The sequence below is a fragment of the Nicotiana sylvestris genome, chromosome 6 (genome assembly GCF_000393655.2).
Source record: "Nicotiana sylvestris chromosome 6, ASM39365v2, whole genome shotgun sequence".
NCBI lineage: Eukaryota > Viridiplantae > Streptophyta > Magnoliopsida > Solanales > Solanaceae > Nicotiana > Nicotiana sylvestris.
The window spans coordinates 101,991,569-102,015,825 of record NC_091062.1 but is presented as its reverse complement, the minus strand read 5'-3'; the positions used below and the strand labels follow the sequence as shown (position 1 = coordinate 102,015,825).

General features: G+C 32.7%; 1 protein-coding gene across 1 annotated transcript; it reads right to left on the bottom strand.

Moving 5' to 3' along the window:
* Window positions 1-13,005: 13,005 nt before the first annotated feature.
* LOC104212111 (uncharacterized) lies at window positions 13,006-22,261 on the bottom strand. Its single transcript, XM_070147472.1, has 5 exons — window positions 21,458-22,261; window positions 21,191-21,370; window positions 20,757-21,090; window positions 14,173-14,295; window positions 13,006-13,498 (listed from the first exon to the last, which is right to left on the bottom strand). Exons 1-5 carry the CDS (start codon window positions 21,890-21,892, stop codon window positions 13,377-13,379), a joined length of 1,194 nt encoding a protein of 397 aa, XP_070003573.1. The 5' UTR covers window positions 21,893-22,261; the 3' UTR covers window positions 13,006-13,376.
* Window positions 22,262-24,257: the final 1,996 nt, after the last annotated feature.

Sequence of the window (24,257 nt, the reverse complement as noted above, 5' to 3'; positions counted from 1 at the left end):
CGGGATTTTCAGTCATTTTACCCACTTTTCAAAACCCAAAACCTAAGAGGCGATTTTCCAAACAACTTTTCTTCTCCAAAACGATTGGTAAGTGATTTCTAACTTAATTTCTTTATTCGTTGACATCTTTTAACATGATTTCAAATTCAAATCAAAGATTTTCATGGAGGAAATTGGGTGTTTTGGGTAGAACCTAGGTTTTCTACAAATTGAGAAGTTGGACCTCAATTTGAGGTCCGATTTCAAAACAAATCATATATTTGGATTCGGGGGAGAATAGGTAACCGGGTTTTGGTCCGAACCTCGAGTTTCGACCACGTGGGTCCGGGGGTCTGTTTTTGACCATTTTGGGAAAAACCTTGTAAAATTTATTTTTCATGCATGGGGAGTGATTCATTTAGTAATTATTAATGTGATTAAGTAAATTATGACTAGATTCGAGCGGATTGGTGGTGGAACCAAGAGGTAAAGCTATACTAGAAGCGTGAGTTGAGTTTGGAGCATTCGAGGTAAGTGTTTGTTCTAACTTTGGCTTGAGGGAATAGGATTAGGATGTTATCTGCTACTTGCTAATGTGGAGTACGGTGTATAGGCATGGTGACGGTTATCTATGCACCGGAGTCTAGCATGACCGTGAGTCTTAATTGCTTTTAATTCGAATAACGTGACACAATCTCCTTGTTTATTTGATGAGTTTCATATAATGTGAACGGTTGGGGTAAAATTGTGATTGGTGTACTTTTGGAGCATTAGCTCGAACATGAATGTGTTAGTTGAGGAATAAGGGATTTAAAAAGAGAATGTGTTGTGATTACTCCCTTGTCGGGATGTGTAGACCGATATATATACTCTCCCTTTTCGGGATATGTTGGGCTGTTAGTTGTAATCTTGCCGGGTTAGAGTGATATGTTGTTGATTTCCCCTAATGGGACTCTCCTTACAAAATCAGATGTATTATGAACTATATTATGGGATCATGTGGCACGCCGTCCACTTATATATGATATTATGGGATCGTGTGGCACGCCGTCCACTTATATATGATATTATGGGATCGTGTGGCACGCCATCCACTATATATATATATATATATCATGGGAACCGGAGTTTCTTCTGTTTATTTCCGATATTTCATTTTTATCTTTTACTCCCCGAGAGCATGTCCCCTCCTAGCTTTACTTTGTATTATCTTGTTATTGTTTTCTTGCACTTGTTTATATACCTGTACAGGTTAATGGTGGTAGGTCCTGTTTAGCCTCATCACTACTTCGCCGGGGTTAGGCCAGGCACTTACCATCACATGGGGTCGTTGTGCTGATGATACACTCTGTGCATTTTTGTGCACAGATCAGGGAGCAGCTTACGGACCACAGCAGTAGGACTTCTGGGAGCTATCTTCAGTCCAGGGACTCTCGAGGTAGCCTAGCTGGCGTTCGCAGGCCAAAGTCCCTTTCCATGTTTTTCGTTTGTTCATCTTATATCAAACAAACATGATGTATTTCCTTTCAGACATTGTTTGTAGTATTCTGTAGTAGTCCGTGAGCTAGTGATACCAGACCTTGGGTAGTGATGTGTATTAAACTTCCGCACTTTTGGTTTTCAGTTGCTTTAGATTTGAAGTCTTCCGCTTAAATTTTGTCTCGTTCATTATATTGTTTGAAAGAAAGCAGGAAAGGTGTTTTAAACATTTGGCTTGCCTAGCTCCGATAGTGGGCGCCATCACGACACCCGATGGTGGGAAATCTGGGTCGTGACAAGTTGGTATCAGAGCTCTGGGTTACTTAGGTCTCACAACTCACGGACAGCTCGGTAGAGTCTGAGGGATCGGTACGGAGACGTCTGTATTTATCCCGCAGAGGCTACTGAGTTAGGAAAGACTTCACCTTGTTCATTCTTGTCGTGCGATTCTGTTTCTCAAGTACTGATTGTCTTTCCACTCTGTTCTTTCGCAGATGGCGAGGAAACGTGCTTCCTCTTCTATCGCGCAGTAGCCCGAGCCCCCAGCAACAGCTCCTATCAGGGACAGGGGGCGAGGCCGAGGCCGTGCCAGAGGCCGAGGCCGGGACAGAGCTCAGCCCCGAGCGGCAGTCCCAGAGGTGGAGCCTCATGTTGACTACGACGAAGGGGTCCCAGCTCCAGCAGCTCCGGTGGGCCCAGCTCAGGTCCCAGAGGATTTCATAGCCTCTCCAGTGCTTCAGGACGCTTTGGTCCGACAAAACTATTGAATGCAGGAAAAAAACTTCAGCATATTTTAGTACTGAAGTCTTAGCAAATAAACTAAAAAACTTCATCTTGTTTATACTGAAGTTTTCGAACAAAAGCTCATGAAAAAAGGTATTTAATGCAGGATAAAACATAAGCACGTTTTGGTATTAACTTTCAGCAAATGAACTAAATTTAACTTCAGCATGCATTAAATAAAATTCACTAGAAAATTACATAGTGAAAGGAGGAAAACTTCAGCACATTTGTCCTGAAGTTTTTACAAATGAACTAAACAACTTCAGTATTTTCTGCTGAAGTTTCGAAAAAAGCTCATGACAAAATGATTGAATGCAGGACATAACTTCAGCATATTTTAGTATTGAAGTCTTACCAAATGAACTAAAAAACTTCAGCTTGTTTAGACTGCAAGACAAATACTTCAGCAATTTTGGTGTGAAGTTTTAGCAAATTATGTAAAAACTCAGCTTGTTTAGCAAATAAACCAAAAATTTCAGTATGTTATGCAGGACAAAACTTTAGCATATTTGAATTTTTAATTTTGACGTTAAATTAGGTTTAACGTGAAGAATCTTCTGCTTGACTTTAGAATTCAACGTGAAACAACTGTAGAATGCAACTTCATCCGTTTCATCCGTCAATTACGAAAATAATCACAGAAACATATATCATGAAGATCAATAAGTTTCAAAAAATAATTTGAATTCTGAAGATGAATTGCAATACTTAGAATGTATTTAGTAATTTTGAATTTAGAATTTGAATGTGGTTCAAATTTCTGGCTTGCGAGAGGAGATCTGAGTAGAGACGGAGTGATGAAGGATAACCATAAAGTGATTTATGCATGATGCGTCTTTTATATATTTTGTCAGGGGTATAATGGTCATATTATTACGGATTTTTTGTCAGCTAGCTACCAAATCAATAATTTTAAAAATAGGGCACAGGTTAAAAGGTGGCACAAATATAGGGTATGGCTGCAAATAGCTCGTGATTTGTTAAATTTCATGGGGCAACCTATCTGGTCGTCCCTTTTTAAGTTATACCCGTTTTGTTTTTCCGTTTGCAACGGTACACATTTTTTTGTTAAAAGCATTTTAAAAATATGATTTTTCCCTTCAGGACTATTTGATAAAACTGTAGACTGCAGGACAAAACTTCAGCATGTTTTGGTATGAAATTTTAGCAAATGAACTAAATAACATCAGCATGCATTAAAAAAACTCATTAGAAAATTACATACTGCAAAACAAAAATTTAAGCATGTTTAGTCTGAAGTTTTAACAAATGAACTAAAAAACTTCAGCTTGTTTAGACTGAAGTTTCGGATAAAACTCATGACAAAACTGTAGACTACAGGACAAAACTTCAGGATGTTTTTGTATGAAGTTTTAGCAAATGAACTACATAACTTCAGCATACATTAGCAAAAACTCATTAGAAAATTACACACTGCAAGACAAAAACTTAAGCATGTTTAGTATGAAGTTTTAGCAAATGAACTAAAAAACTTCAACATGCATTAGAAAAAACTCATTAGAAAATTACATACTGCAAGACAAAAGGTTAAGCATGTTTAGTCTGAAGTTTTAGTAAATGAACTAAAAATCTTCAGCTTGTTTAGACTGAAGTTTCGGATAAAACTCATGAGAAAACTGTAGACTGCAGGACAAAACTTCAGCATGTTTTGGTGTGAAGTTTTAGCAAATAAACTAAATAGTTTCAGCATACATTAGCAAAAACTCATTAGAAAATTATATACTGCAAGACAAAAACTTAAGCATATTTAGTCTGAAGTTTTAGCAAATGAACTAAAAAACTTAAGCATGTTTAGTCTGAATTTTTAGCAAATGAACTAAAAACTTAAGCACGTTTAATCTGAAGTTTTAGCAAATGAACTAAATAGCTTAAGCATGTTTTGTCTGAAGTTTTAGCAAATGAACTAAATACTTAAGCATGTTTAGTCTAAAGTTTCAGCAAATGAACTAATAACTTCAGCATGCATTAGCAAAAACTCAATAGAAAATTACATACCGCAAGACAAAAACTTAAGCATGTTTAGTCTGAAGTTTTAGCAAATGAACTAAAAAGTTGAAGCATGTATAGTCTGAATTTTCTCAAGAACTTCAGCATGTTTAAACTGAAGTTTTAGCAAATGAATTAAATAACTTCAGCATGTATAGACTGAAGTTTCAGATATAACTCATGACATAATTGTAGACTGCAGGATAAATAACTTCAGCATGTATTAGCATGAACTTTTAGCTTTAATGTTAAACAACTTCATGCTACATTAGCATTAAGTTTTAACTTCAAGGTGAAATAACTTCATGCAAGTGTGATTGAAGATGAATCTGGACAAATTTTAGGTTTTTGATAAAGCTGCTGAGAGGAGAGGAGGGGATCTTTTTTCACGAATGAGGTTGCAAATCACGCAATTAATCTTTCGTCAGGGGTGTAATTGTCATATTATTATGGATTTTTTGTTAGTTGGCTACCAAATCAGTAATTTTTAAAAATAGGGTACAAGTTAAAAAGTGGCACAAATATAGGGTACGACTTCAAATGCTCCTATTTTTCTTTTCAAAAGGTTCATGTGATTTGTTCAGAGATTTGCACAAATAGGATCATCTTTCACACCAAAGCAATTTACTTGGCTAATTATTTCATGTAAGGAGCGTTTGCAGACACGAGCTTGAGGTATTTATAAGCCAGTACAAAATGTGTCTGATTGATATATTTTGTACTTAGTATAAGTGTTTAATCAGAATAAAACCTACTTAGGAGTCATTTGGTATGAGGTATAAGTAGATATATTGTTGGTATAAAAATTTAATACCACTTTAATACTTTGTTTGGTTAGCAAACTTGGTATAAGTTATTCAGGGATTAAAATTAGTACCGGAATAATTTATACCTTGTAGGGGATGGGGTAATTAGTGCCGGGATAACTTATACCACTACTAGAATTCCGGAAAAAAACGACCAAAGACCAAAGTTGGTCGCAAAATTGGCGAAAATAATAAAATAATTATTTGATATACATTAGCGACCAAGGTTGGTCGCTACTTGGTCGCTAATTTTGTCAAAATATTGATCGGACTGGTCAGACTTGCTTGGTCAAAGGTATACTGAGATTAGCGACCAACGTTGGTCGCTACAGGGGGACCCACTTATATAATTATAATAATTATAATATTATTTTAAAAAAATTATAAAATATAAATAAATATAACTTAAATTAGCGACCAAAGTTGGTCACTAATTAAGGGGTAAGCAGATAGCGACCAACTTTGGTCGCTAAAATGAGACCCAATTATAAAATTTTAATAATTATATTTTTATTTAAAAAAAATTATAAAATATAAAAATATATAATTCAAATTTAGCGACCAAAGTTGGTCGCTTACGAAAATAGAGACCAACTTTGGTCGCTAATCTGGGACCGAGTTCTAACGTTTAACAATTATATTATTATTTTAAATATTATATAAAATATAAATAAATTTGATTTAAATTTAGCGACCAACTTTGGTCGCTAATTTAAATTTATGTATATTTAGCGACCAAAGTTGGTCTCTTTTCAGGTCAACAATGGTCAAAATTAAAAATCACTTTTGTATTTACTATCTAAATAATATAAATGTAACCCGCTAACACTTTTGTAATACAAAGGATGAATAGACTAAAATATACTCCAACATGCTATATATGCAGTTAAGCAGTACTACGAAGCGTGCGTGTGTGTCTATATATATATATATATATATATAAGAACATGAAACGCTCGGAACACAGGGACAGGTTCTTTTAGGTATTGATACACTTGTAATTTGATTCATCGACTTATAACCTATATATATTAACAATAAATTAAAATGTCTCGACTTATATCAATATATATATGTATGTATGTGTATATATATATATATAAGCTATATACGATATAATATTAGTTAATGCACTAATACTTAGTGCATAATATAGTATAGTATAGTATAGTATAGTATAGTATAGTATAGTATAGTATATATACTAAGTGTATTATATATCAAGGTATATTCGATATATATAGTATAATATAGTATATAGTATATAAGCTATATATATATATATACACACACACATATATTAATTGATACAAGTCGAGATGTTTTAATTTATTATTATATATATATATATATATATATATATATATATAAGCTATATTCGATATAATATTAACTAATGCACTAATACTTAGTGCATAGTATAGTATAGTATAGTATAATATAGTATATATATATATATATATATATATATATATACACACACACACACACACACTATATACTCCAATATATACAGGGACGGGTTCTTTTAGGTATTAAAACGTTTCGACTTATATCAATTAATATATATATATATATATATATATATATATATATATATATATATATATATATATATATAAGCTATATTCGATATAATATTAGCTAATGCACTAATACTTAGTGCATAGTATAGTATAGTATATATATACTAAGTGTATTATATATACTAAGTGTATTATATATACTAAGTGTATAGTATAGTGTATTATATAATACACTATACTATATATATAGTATAGTGTATATATATATATATATATATATATATATATATATATATATATATATATATAAGCTATATTCGATATAATATTAGCTAATGCACTAATACTTAGTGCATAGTATAGTATAGTATAGTATAGTATATATACTAAGTGTATTATATATCAAGGTATATTCGATATATATAGTATAATATAGTATATAGTGTGTGTGTGTATATATATATATATATATATATATAAGAACATGAAGCGCTCGGAACACAGGGACGGGTTCTTTTAGGTATTGATACACTTGTAAATTGATTCATCGACTTATAACCTACTCATATGCATGTATATATATTAACAATAAATTAAAACGTCTTGACTTATATCAATTAATATATATATATATATATATATATATATATATAATAATATTTTTTAAAATATTATATATTTATTTATATATGTATATATATATATATATATAGCTTAAATTAAATTAAAATCCTAAATTTATACTACATATGTACATAATTTTAAATTGAATTAAAAGTAATTTATTTATTTATAGAAATAGCGACCAACTTTGGTCGCTATTTTGGTCAAAAAGTCAAAACTTATTTTGCTACCAAATTTCAGTGTCAAAATCGGGTTTCCCCTCCCATTCTTTCAAAAAAATTCCCCAAAATCTCTCTTTTCTCTCCACACTCAACCCCCCCCCTCCGACTCCCAGCAGCAGCGGCGCCACCCACGCCACCGACGACCACCGACGGTAGCAGCTCCACCGCCGGCGACCTACATTCCCAAGGTAGGTTTCTTTCTCCTTTCTTTGTTTTTTTTCGAAATACATTGATTTTGTTTAATTTATCCATGTTAGGGTTCAAAGTTATATATTATTTGTTCAACCATGTTAGGGTTCAAAGTTAATTTCTCCATATTAGGGTTTAATTTCTCCATGTTAGGGTTCAAAGTTAGCTCAACCATATTAGGGTTCAAAGTTATATATTATTTGCATTTTTTAGGGTTCTTATTAATACATTTAGTCCAAAATATTTAGTTTTACCTACTAATTTGGGGAAGAAATTGTTTGAAGAGAAGAAACCCTAAGAGTTGCACCTTTAGGATTATGTATTGGAATTTTAGTTTATAAATTAAAATTTTAGGATATGACTTGAACTTTTGTGGATATGAGTTGAACCTTTAGGATATGAATTGAACCTTTAGGATATGAGTTGGACTTTTAGTTTATGTATTGAAATTTTAGTTTATAAATTGAAATTTTAGGATATGACTTGAACTTTTGTGGATATGAGTTGAACCTTTAGGATATGAATTGAACATTTAGGATATGAATTGGACTTTTAGTTTATGTATTGGAATTTTAGTTTATAAATTGAAATTTTAGGATATGACTTGAACTTTTGTGGATATGAGTTGAACCTTTAGGATATGAATTGAACCTTTAGGATATTAGTTTATGTATTGGAATTTTAGTTTATAAATTAAAATTTTAGGATATGACTTGAACTTTTGTGGATATGAGTTGAACCTTTAGGATATAAATTGAATATTTAGGATATGAATTGGACTTTTAGTTTATGTATTGGAATTTTAGTTTATAAATTGAAATTTTAGGATATGACTTGAACTTTTGTGGATATGAGTTGAACCTTTAGGATATGAATTGAACCTTTAGGATATGAATTGGACTTTTAGTTTATATATTGAAATTTTAGTTTATAAATTGAAATTTTAGGATATGACTTGAACTTTTGTGGATATGAGTTGAACCTTTAGGATATGAATTGAACCTTTAGGATATTAGTTTATGTATTGGAATTTTAGTTTATAAATTGAAATTTTAGGATATGACTTGAACTTTTGTGGATATGAGTTGAACCTTTAGGATATGAATTGAACATTTAGGATATGAATTGGACTTTTAGTTTATGTATTGGAATTTTAGTTTATAAATTAAAATTTTAGGATATGACTTGAACTTTTATGGATATGAGTTGAACCTTTAGGATATGAATTGAATCTTTAGGATATGAATTGGACTTTTAATTTATGTATTGGAATTTTAGTTTATAAATTGAAATTTTAGGATATGACTTGAACTTTTGTGGATATGAGTTGAACCTTTAGGATATGAATTGAACATTTAGGATATTAGTTTATGTATTGGAATTTTAGTTTATAAATTGAAATTTTAGGATATGACTTGAACTTTTGTGGATATGCGTTGAACCTTTAGGATATGAATTGAAATTTTTGGTTTATGTATTGGAATTTTAGTTTATAAATTGAAATTTTAGGATATGACTTGAACTTTTGTGGATATGAGTTGAACCTTTAGGATATGAATTGAAATTTTTGTGTATGAATTGAACTTTTAGGATATGAATTGAAATTTTTGTGTATGAATTGCACTTTTAGGATATGAATTGAGCCTTTAGGATATGAATTGAACTTTTGTGGATATGAATTGAAATTTAGGATTGCGGGAGGATTTTGTAGAAGGGGTTGATGACTTTATTAGACATGCAATGCAACCTCCACCAAGAATAACTTAGACACAGTACCTGGCATAGTGTGCCTTTAATTGTTGTTCTCATTAGCGACAATGATGATGAGAAGGCAATGACATGTGTTTCAAACAGTGATGGTGTAGGTAGGAATTTAACATTTCCTAAATTGATAAAAGAAAAAGGTTATAGAGGAATTCTCTACTTCATTTTCCAAGAGGAAGTAGAGAATTCCTCTATAACCTCTTCTTTTATCTGCTTAGGAAATGTTAAATTCTTACCTACACCATCACTGTTTGAAACACATGTCATTGCCTTCTCATCATCATTGTCGCTAATGAGAACAACAATTGATCAAAGACACACCCTGTCGGGTACTGTATCCAAGTTACTCTCTGTATCTAAGTTCATCCCGAGTAATAGTACCACGAGGATAATCACCAAAGCCACCAGACAACTTTATGATGCCAATGAAGTAAGATGAGTTATTCAATGAGACTCGTATTGTAAAGAAGAAGAAAGAGACTAATCCAGTAAGGTGGGTCGAGGGTCGAGCCTTGACTATACATGTAAGTTTTTTACTTTTTATTAAGTATTTTGATTTACTTTATATAAATTTTGAAATACTAATTCAATATAATTTTTCTTATAGGTTCGCTTCACAGCTGATGTGGGGGAATTCATACGCAGTCAGCCACCTAATGAGTCGGGCGAGGCAATCCAACTTTCGGATGAGGATGCTGAAAGAACACTCCTTGAGTACTTTATATACTTTGAACTAGACAATAGAACCAGTTTTCGAATGAGCTTGTAATAAGCGTTAACTTAGTTTTGTTAGCTTAATGTGTTAGTTCTATTGAACTTTATACTTTGTTGCTTTTTATTGTTGTTGTTGTTGTTATTTATTGTTGTTGGCATAAAATACATGTTTAGGATTTTTGGTAAGTTGGCAGGTGGTGTAGCTGCCAAAACAGGTATTTTCTGGCAAAAATATACCAAGAAAAGCGACCAACTTTGGTCGCTAATTGGTCGCTTTTCCCTTAAAAAAACAATTTCCTGGGCAATAGCGACCAACCTTGGTCGCTATTTAACCCAGATTTCTCAAAAGCGACCAACTTTGGTCGCTATTCTATTTAAAAAAATAATTTCTGGAAATATAGCGACCAAAGTTGGTCACTTATAATTAAAAAAAAATTATTTCTTGAAGTTAACGGCCAACTATGGTCGCTTATTTTTTAAAAAAAAAAATTAATAAAAAAGCGACCAATCTTGGTCTCTATTTTCCAGATTTTAAAATATAATATTTGGATTAGAGACCAAAGTTGGTCGCTTTTTTATGATTAATAATAAATAAATAAATAACGTATTTTACATTTAGAGACCAACTTTGGTCGCCAAAATTATATTATTAAAATAATAAAGCGACCAAAGTTGGTCGCTATAGTTTTTACCCGGAATATTTGGTCCTTTTACCTTAGAGACCAAAGTTGGTCGCTAATTAGCGACCAACTTTGGTCCCTAAAATAAAGGGACCAGTAATATTGCGACCAGGCATGTTTGGTCGCTTTTTGGTCGCTTTTAGGCCTATAAGCGACCAAAGTACCGGATTTCTAGTAGTGATACCTTCTTCTTAGAAATTATGTAATTATCATTTTTAATACAATATACCAAACAGTGGATAAAAATAATATCAGGATAATTAATCCCAGCATAAATCGTATTCAAACCAAACGATCCCTTGAGTTGTATGTCTAACTGTAATTTTAGGTGTCTCTGTATATATTCAACTTTTTTTTTAAATAGCTCATAATATCCTCAATCTTATAACTACTTTAAATGGTTCTGGCTGCCAGAATGTTGGCGTAATTGCAAATCAATAATGTCCAATCTCTCTAAAATAATAGTAGAATTATAGCGAGAGAAAAGGCTATTCTAGAAGGAATTAAGTTGGAAATATACTTCCAAACGAGTTCTGGTAACAAATACTCCCTCTATTTTATTTATGTGAACATGTATGATTTGACAGAATTTAGAAATAATTTTTTCTTTTTGAGAATGATGATCTTAAATATACCAGGCTATAAACTCAGTTTTAGAATGAAAATTTTAAAATCAAAATTAAATTTTTAACCGACATATTTTAAAGAAGTTAAATAAAGGTTATAAATGTCTGTCTTTACCTTGAAAACAGGAGATACAACACAACTAGATCCATTTAACACTGTCTTCTCGATATTTCAATTCACAGTGTGTTCTTGTGGAAATTCAATTGTTGCTGAACTTGAATTTCACTTTGGATTGTAAAACCCTCATGAAGAGATTCTGTCTCAAAGCCAGCATCAATATAGAAAATGCTTAGTCTATTGGCTGATTTGCGAGTGACTACTTTTAGTATGTATACAAAAAAAAAAAAAAAGGGGGGGGGGGGGGGGGGAAGAGTCGATGCAAAAGCTCTTTGCCACAACCTTTAATATTCAGCCAACCTCTAGATAAGCTCCAGTTAACTATTTATTACTCGAATAGGGTCGTTATTTAGAGCCACCCTTGTTTATAGCACTTTAAATTGAAAATTATACTAGTTTTATACTATAAGATTGAACTATATATTCCTAGTCTATTGATCGAGCTTATCAAATTTAATTAGTTAAAATGGATATATATAGATTTAAGGTCTATATACATATACAAGAAAAACAAAAGTGTAAACATGAAATCTAGAGAGCCTACCAAGTGGACGGGAGAGAAAGCAACATGGATATTACTATCATTTAACGGAACAATCAAGATCAGAACGACAAAGACCACGTAGATTAATAAATAAAAGGTAGAAAAAGACAAGCTAATTTTATAAAAAAAATATTAAGTGTATTTTATAGAAGCATGCAGTTCATTCTTCTAATGTAAATCTTCTGTAGTATGGATGCATCATACTGCAAGTCCTTTAGCAATTTCAATTCCATAAAACGTATATTACAATCGTTTTCTTTCTCTTGTTTTTATTCCATTTCAAAAAGAGTTCCAGATTTCAAGTATGCTGGTAAAGATATTTAATTTTCTGTCTGAAATTGAATATCAATTTCTTTTGTTTTATGAAATAAATTTTATATATATATATATATATTTATATTCAAAATTATTGGACAAACAGCTCGGAGGAGCAATTAAGGTGCACATAAACTAACTTGACACTATAGATATAAAAAAAAAATATTACATATTATAGTTTGTTATAAGATTTAGAAAGTGTTTGAGAATTAATTACTTGAGTTGTTATATGATATATTATCATGTAAAACGAAAACAGTAGTAACATGCATATTGTATCGTCTAATTTATGTAGTAAACTTGAGATCTGAATCTGTGAGAGAAAGAGGCAATCGGTGGGGTCTCGGAAATCAAGGTATGGTATCCCAAAGATTAACTATACAATAGCACAAAGCTGTCATCACATTTGTCGAGTTCAAGAGCTGGCATTTGTCGAGTAATTGATTAGCCTGTCTGCAATTACGATAGGAGTAGGATATGTTCAATCTCAATTTATCACTTAATCATAGTAAGTTAGTAATATGGATTGATATTATACATCAGTTCTAATAAGTTCTTTCTATCGCGTATATCTATATAAAAGCTTTTACACTATAGCAACGAAAACTAGATTAAATGCCCACGATATATAGGAAGAACAATTTTATTTGCACTTAGCTTTTTTACATTCTTGAATTGGATACATCACACCTCCAATCCTTTTTATTACGAGACATCATAAATAAGACATCCCTCCCATCAGTACAAATAATCTAATGAACAAGCCATATCACTATGGTACAAGTACAACCTAAGACTTGTTATTCGTCATCCATCTTGACTCCTGCTAGGTGAAATTGAAAGCCCACATCACTTTCAATGTCACTACTTATTACTCTTTTCCAACCCCTTTTCTACACCAATATTATTTGACGATAGAATATTCATTCGTCTCATTCAACTTCTGTCCTTATTTAGTTGCTTCCCAATTAAATGATGTAATTGCTACCCATCAATATTCAATAAGTCCATTCTTGAGGTAGTTGCATCTCTTGGTCGTTTACTACACTTGCCCTCCTTGTTTGGTCCTCTGAATGTTGATTTTCTTTCCAAACAAATCCCTCAGTTTCATTCTCTGCATCTGCAAACAGATCACATAATGATTTTTTGCTTCATTGACTATATTTAATGATCCAAATCACTTAATCAATCTTTTTGTTGACTAGTTTGTACTAATTCACTTCAAATCCTGAATACATGCAGCAACTATTTAATGATTCAAGAACAACAGATCCTCCACTCTTTTTGTTATCAAATCTCGAATCTATCAATCATTTATTGATCCAAACGTGCACAACACTACTTGAGTTCCAACAGATTATTCATTCTCTTTATGTTATAATATCAGACTTACCGTGAATAGTAGTTACTACTCCCTCTGTCTCATATTAACAGTTGTGGTTACTAAAAATAGTTGTCTCAAATTATTTGTTATTTTAGAAGTTCAAGACAAAATTGACTATTTTTGTTCTTTTTTACCCTTAGTAATAATTGTTCTTGAAGATGAAGATAACACATAAATAGAATAAATATTCAACGAAGAGAGATTATATTTTAAGACATAAATAAGGTAGAATAGTCCAATCCATTTCCTAATTAATATTTCTTAAAAGGCGTGTAAAAAAAACACGATACATAATATGAGGCGGAGAGGGAGTAATTGTTATAGTTAACTCTACAATGTCACTATACATAAGTTAAACTAGCACAAAATGTAATTTAAGGAATTTGCGATATATTTAATGATAAGCTTACCGTATTTGGGAAGGTGAGTAGGGGAGACAGGACATGTGTTTGATTGAGACAGAACATCCATGTGGTTGAAGTGTTGTTGCAGGGCTTGTAGAACTCTTGCTGGTATAAGAACCGTTGAACCTCCTGTCTCCAAATTGTCATGAAAAAAGCTTAGCTTTTGAATTGTTTAACTAATTTCTCAAAAACAATAAACCTACCTGGCACTAACATCTATATTTTACATCATTCGTATACCACACTTTCAACTATATATTAATTACATGCTATACTTAATAGTAGTTGGAGTTTTTTGTTATCTGTTAGGAGTATCTACCGATTAGATTTATCTTCAAGGTACTTAACAAAAGATACAATTATTGGACATCTCTTTTTGGCTTGAGTTGGGATGTTTTCTCTAAAATAAAACAACAACATACTCAATATGATCCTATAAGTAGAATCTAGGAAAGTAGGGTACACACAGATCTTACCCCTACTTTATATAGGTAAAAAGACTATTTTCGATAGACCCTCGACATCTTCACTGAAATAGTTTTAGTAGAGAAGTTTACTGAAGACTGTAACAAGGTACAATTGTTGTTTCTTCTATAAAAAAGTTGTGTTTTGTTTTCGAAAAGCTTTTTTTTTTTACAGAACAGAACTAGAAACCATATTTACAAAAATCACCAAACATTTAAAAAGCCACTTCTAAATACCCCTAACATTCTACAAATCTTTTAATCTGATTATCTTCTCACAAGAATACAAGGTAGGTGTGACAAATAATTATTCGTACTATTTGGACCCCCGCTCCTACCCCATCTTATTGATAGCTTAACCGAAGCTAAATTTTACAAAGTTTTTTCCTGTAATTAAATGTTTTTACCACGGCAGTCTGTCTTTAAACAGTAATCGTATTTTAATTTTCTTTTAACTTCAACTCAAGTAGATGACAAAATACCTTAAACCACCTCTAAACTTCACTTAGATTATTAGTACCCTCCTCGTATTATGCTCGGTCTTAATTACCTCCCTCAACTTGGTCTTTTGAGAGACATTACCCCCCTAGACGCTGATGTGGCAAAAAGTGTGGGTGTACTTGCTTGTCACGTGGATTTTTCTGTATATGTGGCCTTTTTTTGAAAAATAAAATATATTTTTACAGTTTTAAGAATATTACTTTTTTAGATAAAAAAAATTTCGAATACAACTTATAATAAAACTTGGATAGAACCAAATTATTTACGCTAACAACAACAACCCAGTATAATCCCACTTAGTGGGATCTGGGGAGGGTAATGTGTACGCAGTCTTACCCCTACCCTGAGGTAGAGAGGCTGTTTCCAAATAGCGCGACATCCTTCCCTCCAAGAACTTCCCACCTTGCTCTTGGGGAGACTCGAACCACATTATTTACTCTAAATATTTTTATTTGGCCAAAATTAATAAAGTTTTAGTTAGTCTTTTTTTGTTTTGACCTGAAAATAAAGATTTATACAATTGAAATAAATAGTCAAGGCATCTAAAAAGTTATAAAAATAAATAGTTATTGCATCAATACATTCTTTTTATTTCTTCTTTTGATGCCATGACTATTTATTTCAACTGTGTATTTTTACCTTTTTAGGTAAAGTCTGTAATATATATATATATATATATATTTTAGAGCACCGTAATTTAGAGCTATATAAAAATTATAGCCAAAATAATTAATTTCAAATTATGTATTTTTTATAACTTTTTAGATGTCTTGACTATTTATTTCAATTGTATAAATCTTTATTTTTAGGTCAAATGCAAAAAAAGATTAACTAAAATTTTATTATTTTTGGCCAAATAAAAATATTTAACCTAAATAATGTAGTTCTATCCAAGTTTTATTATAAACTGTATTCGAAAAAAATTATCTAAAAAGTAATATTCTTAAAACAGTAAAAATATATTTTATTTTTCAAAAGAATATCACATATACATAAAAATTCACGTGGCAGGCGAGTGCACCCACACTTTTTGCCACATCAGCGTCTAGGGGGGTAATGTCTCTCAAAAGGCCAAGTTGAGAGGGGTAATTAAGACCGAACATAGTTCAGGGTGGATACTAATAATCTGAGTCAAGTTTATGGGTGTTTTAAGGTATTTTGCCCAAGTAGATATACAATGAAAGGTGGTAAACCGATAAACGGTTAGTGCATGACAAAGAATATATGGAAAATTAAACAGTGAATTATCTCAATCATTGTATATGACAAAAAAAGGAGTTATGATAAACATTACGAGCACTATGTTGATAAGAAATAAGAAATAGAAAGGGTTATCATCTGATTACGTACTTATGAAAATGTGTCTATCCTAATATTTTTTTTTTTTTAATAAACAAAACAAAAATGGACAATCGTGGTGGGGGAGAGAGATGTATATATGACTGAAAAGCCAGTTGTCTGCGTGGATCCCTCGAACTTTAACAACTAAAGTGGATCCCACCATCCATTAGATTCCCATGTACTAAGATTGGTGTATTCAGATTCAAATCCAGATACCTTCGATAAGAAAATTCACCTTATAATTTACAGAAGAATCAATTCATTTTTCTTATACATCTCATCTAAAGTCGTTTTCACCTATTCATTAATGTCGTTTGATTTGAATTTGAATTATATGCTATAAGATAAAATGATAAGAACATGTTATGAACTAGTCCCAATCCAATATTGGGTTGAGAAGAGCTATTGGGCCAAGAAGAAGCCAAAGGGCCAGAAGGCCTTCAAAAAGGTTAATTTGGGATCCAGGCCCACAAAGTACAATTAGGAGCTGTTAAAAAGGACTAGTTGCTAGCAAGAAAAGGTTATGCGAATTGTTATCTGGAAAACTCCCCTCTCATGGTCTCTCTCTTCCTCGTCTATTCCTCTCTGTGGCTCTGTCTCCTCATCTCCTTTCTTTCTATTGCTATTTCTTTTGCATTTCTATTGTAATCAGTTTATTTGGAAGTTTAATCAAGGTATCGTTCTGTTGAGTTCACAACATTGGTGCTTTCATTGATTTGGACTTCAATCCTCCATGGCTCTCTACTCTTCTGCTATTATCAATTATCATCTCGACGCCATCCAGGGACTGATGATGGCGATGATGGATAATAACACTCGTATGCTCAACCTGCTCGACAACATAGATAACAAGTTGTCTGCCTCTTCCAAGACAATCCCTGAAGCTCCCGAGCATATAGATATGGTTGTGTGTTTGGACGATAAGAGCGAATCAGAGGAGTTCTCAGGAGCAGAGATTGATTCTGATTTGGATAAAGGACGGTCCAGCCCTGCGGATAATTTTGAATTTCTTATTGAGATGGTGGAAACTGAAAGTGATGATGGGGGAAATTCAAAAGGCTATGACTGCAAGGTATTCGCTGAAATGCCCAACAAGAAAACTGACGTAAAAGTCGAAGATTCATTGAAGACTTATTCAGTAAAGCCTGAAACCCAAGTGTTCGACGAAATGTTTCAAATAACTTCCCCAGTTAAGTGTTATTTCCGCGACCTTGTCATGTTTGATAATCCACTAGCACTGCCTTGTATGCTTTCAGTTTGCGGTCACAATCTACTTATCAGCAGAGGTACATTTGATTACTTAAGTGGCCTTGGTCGTGTTATACTTATATTATCCTTGCATCGATGTCCACCTAATCAATTTGAATTATACTTTCCATTTGATCCTGGTTCTAGTTTGTTTATTACATTCCTTGGAACTACAAGAAAGGATATATGTTGCGGTGCTTTGAGTAATTTGACCCATGCTAAGTTTATGACATTAACCATGTGTAATTTTTTTCATTGCACCCTTGGGACTTCAGTTCAAGAGTACAAACAGAGTGCGCAAATATGTTCTCTTAGCACTCAGTCCAGTTAGTCTAGTGCGGCATATGTGGATGGGGCGATCGAACGTGCCACTTGAAGAAATTGATCTAGAACATGCTTATACTTTTGAGCTTGAGACAGCTAGACAATGGAAGGTCCTTAAGATTGTCCTTGTTGAGGGAGAGGATCATGGACTTGGTATGATCTTCTATAGGCCTATGGTGATTGTTGCAGCAAACAGTGAGCTGTTCATTCTTATGAGTAACATTATAGCACCTTTTAGGAAGCTCGATACCGCAGCTAAAACTATGCACATGATTGAGGCTACCAACAAGGCCAAATGCACCAATACGATGAGCATGAGAAGTCTTGAAAGAAGGGTGGTGGAGAAAATAATTGCGGATAATTCTGAACCACATTCACCTTCTGATTTGGACTATATTGCCAATGATATTTTTAGAATCCGAAGCTCCTGTGGATTTTATATCCCAAGGACTATTACTGGTAGGGTCAAGATGCCCTTCTCCGGTGAAAAAGTTTTTCTGAAACGTTATGGCTCGGGTGGCTTGCAAAACGGAATTAATATTTTCTTGTCTTGTGCCATATCTGATATGTTTAGCATATGGGGTGCTTCGTTAATTTTTAACAAGATGCCAGGGAAAGTCCCACTACGGTGGAATATAGTTGTTGCTTTTACTCCTTATGTTTGTACTGAAAAGGCTGAATTATTGAAAATAATTTCCATGGCTGCAGTAATTTCTCAATCACTGGTTTATCAGGTTTTTCCTATGCTTAAGTTTCTTGGGTTTCAGCTAGATGATCAGCCCCATATGTCACTGTCCACTGCACCTGGGGCTTTCTTATTACTTGTGGCTTGGTATAACGATGAGTTAGGATTTCACTTCAATCTTTCTACTACTCGATTGCTGTCATCATTGGCTAGTTGGGCTCAACAGTCTTCAGGTGAAATTAACAGGGTGCTTAATGGTTGGCAAAGCTTTAAAAGAAATGCAGAGAGTCAGAACACTTCATCTTCAAGCAGTAAAAACAGCAGTAGCCTTCTTTCCTCTTCAATGTTGCATTACTTGAACCTTGAGGACAAGGTTCTTATTGAGGACGGGAGTATTATTATGAACCAATCCCAATCCAATATTGGGCTGAGAAGAGCTATTGGGCCAAGAAGAAGCCAAAGGGCCAGAAGGCCTTCAAAAAGGTTAATTTGGGATCCAGGCCCACAAAGTACAATTAGGAGCTGTTAAAAAGGACTAGTTGCTAGCAAGAAAGAGTTATGCGAATTGTTATCTGGCCCTTTGCATTTCTATTGTAATCAGTTTATTTGGAAGTTTAATCAAGGTATCGTTTTGTTGAGTTCATAACAGAATATATAGTTATATGTATTAAATTCAGAATGCGTGTCACAAAATGTAATAGTACCTCACCTATATTGACTTATATATTCCAGATTTCAGTTCTGCACACCGACCTAGAAGATTACCCATTTTTCTCATACCTATTCTATTTGTAACTTATTATAGAGTTTTAATTTGGTTATTTTCGACCTAAACTATGCATTTAACTTAGAAACTAAAATTTACTCACAAACTATACAAGCTCAGTACAAGTTTGGCAGGACATATTAGGAAAAATAATAAATGTATTAGCTTTGATATTATTTAATATCTAGTTTGGTAGTGTTTTAGACCTATGTACAACTAATAGCTATACATAGCAAGTCATGTCATTAGCAACACCATAGGTTTAATACATGAATAAGCATGCATGTATAAAGACAAAACTGCTCTTTAAAACTTTTTTAAAAATATTTATTTTTGTAAACAAATAATTGTTTTAAAAAATTATGCAATACATGTTACTTTTAATACACCAAATCAAACAGTCGTCGACTGTGTTCAGCATAAATAATCCTAGCATTACTAATACAGCATATTCATAATTATTTTTATATATCCTACCAAACGACCTCTAATATATTAAAAAAATTATACAATCACTTCGTAATTATAAATAAGTTTCTACGATACGCATTAATAGGTAACCTAATAAAAAATAATACCTTACCTGTTATTATTTTAAAATATATTACTCCCTCCGATCCACAATAAGTGATCAATTTGCCTTTTTATCTTGGTCCAAAATAAGTGTTCATTTATATAATCAAAAAAAATTAAATTTGTTTTTACAAAATTACCCTTATGTACATATTCCTAAAAAGTCTTACTCCTCATATTAAATTATACTGCAACATTTAATTAAGGGTAATTTAGTAATACTAACTATTTTTGTCTAGAATTTAGTATTTCTTAATGGATGTGCCCAAGACAAATTGGTCATAGACCGGAAGGAGTAATAATATAAAAATCTTTAGGAAGTTGAAATAAGACGAAAGGAGGGAATAAATCTTGCCTGCATTTTCAGAATTCTTAAAAATTGATAGCTCCAACAATACAAAGGAGCCACCAAACGATGATACTGGAATCTAACCAGCAAATGAAGAAAACTTATGTGGGCATCCTGAAATATTCATTACTGATAGTGACAGGTTTCTTAATCCAGTAAAATTGTAGGCGGACAAAGTCTGAACGCAACGCTATTGATTGAACCCCAAATGGGGTCCGTTTTACTCCATTTTGGTGGAAGGTCTTATCACAATTTTAATAAATTAACAATTAAAGAAAAGCAACAAAAAGTTTTCAGATATTGGTTCAAGAAAATTACTGTAGTAAGAAGTGGACGTACCAGATTTGTTTTTTGTTTCATTTGCAGTTGGGTTAATTCTGCGAGGCAAGAAGACTCCAGTTCCAGATGACCCGTTTATCGACCCGGATCCTCCGAGAAAGATAGCCCTCATACCCGCTCCAGTACTCTGCATTGTATGATGATGATGATGAATCTTATCACCATGCCCACCAAGTGTTTGTTTATTGGTAAAAGTATTCAGCATATTGTTCTGGTTTCTGTTTTTTTCAGTCTTGAGTTTCTGAACTGACTCAGTAGTAGTTGTCCCCTTGACTCTTTTTCCTTTAGAAGGCCTCTTTTTTAGTGTAGTTGGTTGGTCTTTTAAGTGGTACACCTACAAAACAAGTACCAAACCAGAAAAGCAAAAGTCAGTTAGATACTAGTAAAGACTTATCAACTAACAACCTAAAGCTGGTTTAATTTTAATTTCTTACTTGAATTGGTCTCTTCAAACCATCACTTGAGTAAAGTACAGTATTAAAATTCTTTACTAAATCTGGAGAGTACTCTGTCGTAGGCTTAACATATGCGCTTAAAGATTCTTTGTTATAGTAGCATATTTCGCTGGAATTGTAATTGGACCAGTTTCCAGCCAGCCCACTTGGATTTGATGACTGGAAAAAAAAAAACAATTTCAGTAAAAATAATTGGCACCAAAAGAAAAGGTACAAAGTTGCAATCTTGAGAATATATAAATATACCTGAGCGATATTGGGAGGGTAGTTTAGGACCCTATTTTCATCAGAATCATTACTATCAACAACAACATCTCCTTCTTCTTCTTCATCGTCGTCGTCTTTAAGCATATAATCAGCCATTTGGCGAGTAAACTGAGCAATGAAATCGTCATCCTCCTCGCTTTCAGTTTCATCAGTTTCTGTTGAGCCAAGTTCAGACCCAAAAGGGCTGCTTAAACCAGAGGAAGACGAATGTTCTGACCACCCATATGAGCCAAACATGGAATCATTCCCCCAATTAGCTTTCTTCGCCCCAGCAGTGCTCTGTTCTTCGGAAACAGATGACGTGCTAAGAGCCTTAAAAGTTAAACCCATCAAGTTTAAATCTTTAATCTGCTGCTTTTGGTGTTGTGGTTCCTCCATGGCAAAACCATGACTTGGAAACAAAGAAGAACCCATGTTTGAAGCTTAGTTACACTATGTAATTCTTGGAATATTTGCCGTTTGAGAGGAAGGACAATAAAGATGCAACTATGGGAAAGGACGAGATTGGGGGGATGTCAGGTTGAACTTGCTCTAAATATAAGGCTAAAGGGGCGCGCGAGAGTTAGGGTTTAGTGGTTGGCCCGTACATTTGTATAGCCACGTTATTCAACTGCCACTTGTTGGGAACTGGTAACATGTAATTTAAAGATAAATATAGAATGGCAGTACCCTTGTGAGCCTTAATAAACAGCTAAAATGTCGTAAAAGGGCTTCTTTTTATGGTTATGTTGTTGTTGTAGTTTGTTTCCCTAACACATTGGGTAGTAGAGAATTGCAAATGGTTATGGTTAGAGTTGTTTGTAGTGTCACACCTACATGGTTGACTGATTGAGTTGGTAACCAATTCCCACCCTGCTAATGTTTTAAACCTCAAAGGTCAAAAAAAAGGGGGAAAAAGGAGAGAGAAAGAGAGAGAGCTCTTCTTTTCTTTTTTTTTCTTCTTTTAGGTTTTCTTTTTGGGCATAGGGTATAGGGAATGGGATCTGGTCCAGTAGTTAATGGTCCATTAAATTAAACCTCAATCGTATATTGGATAAAAGCCATCTGGCTGCTTAGAATTTTAATGGTTCGGATGCAATTGATTTTTCTTTTGTTTCCTTATACATTCAAAGTTAACGTTGGGTTCTTCCACACACACACAAAAAAAAAAAAAAAGGAAGAAGAAAAAACTTCGCAAGACTAGTGGAGTATATTTTCTCGTAATATGTTACTGAATTTTTGCTTGATTTTTTTTTAAAAAAAACATTTGCACTCAGAAACTAAAGTATTGGTATTAATTTTTTTGGTTGTTTAGTCTTTTGATGGTTCATTGAAAATGCACATTTTTTTTATTGGAAACAATGTTAATGTATAAGTGGGCGTTTGGACATAAGAATTATAAAATTCCGAAAAAAAAGTGAAAAAGAATTTCAAGTGAAAATGGTATTTAAAATTTAGAGTTGTGTTAGACATGAATATAATTTTGGGCTGTTTTGAATTTTTGTCGGTGATTTAAAGTGAAAATTTTGAAAAACAGTTTTTTGGAGTTTTTCAAATTTTCGAAAAACTCCGAAATTCATCCTCTTAAGTGAAAATTGAAAATTTTATAGTCAAACACTAATTTCCAAAAAAGTGAATTTTAAGAAAATGAAAATTTTTGTATGGCCAAACAGCTCCTAAGTCTGCTTGTTTATTTTTGTGAGAAAACACAAAGAAAAGATCAAATGCATCCAAACCCTTAAAATTCTAAGCATTCAGGTGGCTTTTATCCAAGATACCATTTAAATTTACCGATCATTACTGAACCATTAGGCAGTGAAGGGGAGGTGTGTCCTATAGACAGATCTATGTTTCATCCAATAGATAACAACACCTAGTGTTACTTTTGACCAAGACCATGTGTAATGAGAGAGAACAAGTTAATAACACATGTTTTGCAGTTAGTTTAAAGTGTTATGTGTCGACAATATAAATTAAGTCATATAATCGAGTCATTTAAAAATAGTTAGAGGTAAGTACTCTCAAAGTATATTAATTAGAGGGTGTTTGGTTAAGCTTATAAGTTGGTCAAACTGGTTTATAAGCACTTTTTGGCTTATCTACGCGTTTGGTAAAATTAAAAGTGCTTATAAGCCAAAAATAAGTCAAAAGTCATAAGTTGGTCTTCCCCAACTTATCAAATTTCAGCTTATAAGCACTTTAAGTTTGACCAAAATATTTACTATTCTATTCCTAAAATACTTTTTTTAAAACAAAACTCTTCGTATACCCAGTTCTTCAGGTGCATATTATTAATTTCAGCACTTTTATCCAAACACATAACTGCTTATTTTTTAAATCAGTTTCAGCACTTAAAAGTGTTTTTCAGCACCTAATGTTTATCAGCTACTCTAAATCAGGTAAGCCAAACGGGCTCTTAGTAATCTGAAGAAAAAAAGTTACCTGCTATGATATGTCAGACTGTAGCAATCCTATTTTAATTTTAAATTTTAAATTTCAAGTTCGTGATTAATGATTTCGGGATCTACTATCTTAGTAGTCTAATAATATTCCTACGTTTATGTATATTTTTTACCTACCTATACTATAATAGAAATCTATTTACTACCTTTATTTAGGTTTCTTGTTAATTACTTTATATACCTATATTTACTAATTTTATACAAAACCATAAAAAAAGAGGAAATGCAACATATCTTAAATATAGCGTATCAGTTACACATAATCTCATACATTTAAGATTATCTTCCTTTTCCAAAGGATTACAAAAACATCTTCCAATTTTACTTACCCACCGTAG

Coding starts and splice junctions, on each gene's coding strand:
- LOC104212111 (XM_070147472.1), bottom strand. CDS start 21,892: ATGGGTTCTTCTTTGTTTCCAAGTCATGGTTTTGCCATGGAGGAACCA. Junction 21,371..21,457: donor ACCCTCCCAATATCGCTCAG/GTATATTTATAT, acceptor TTTTTTTTCCAG/TCATCAAATCCAAGTGGGCT. Junction 13,499..14,172: donor TACTCACCTTCCCAAATACG/GTAAGCTTATCA, acceptor ATCTGTTTGCAG/ATGCAGAGAATGAAACTGAG.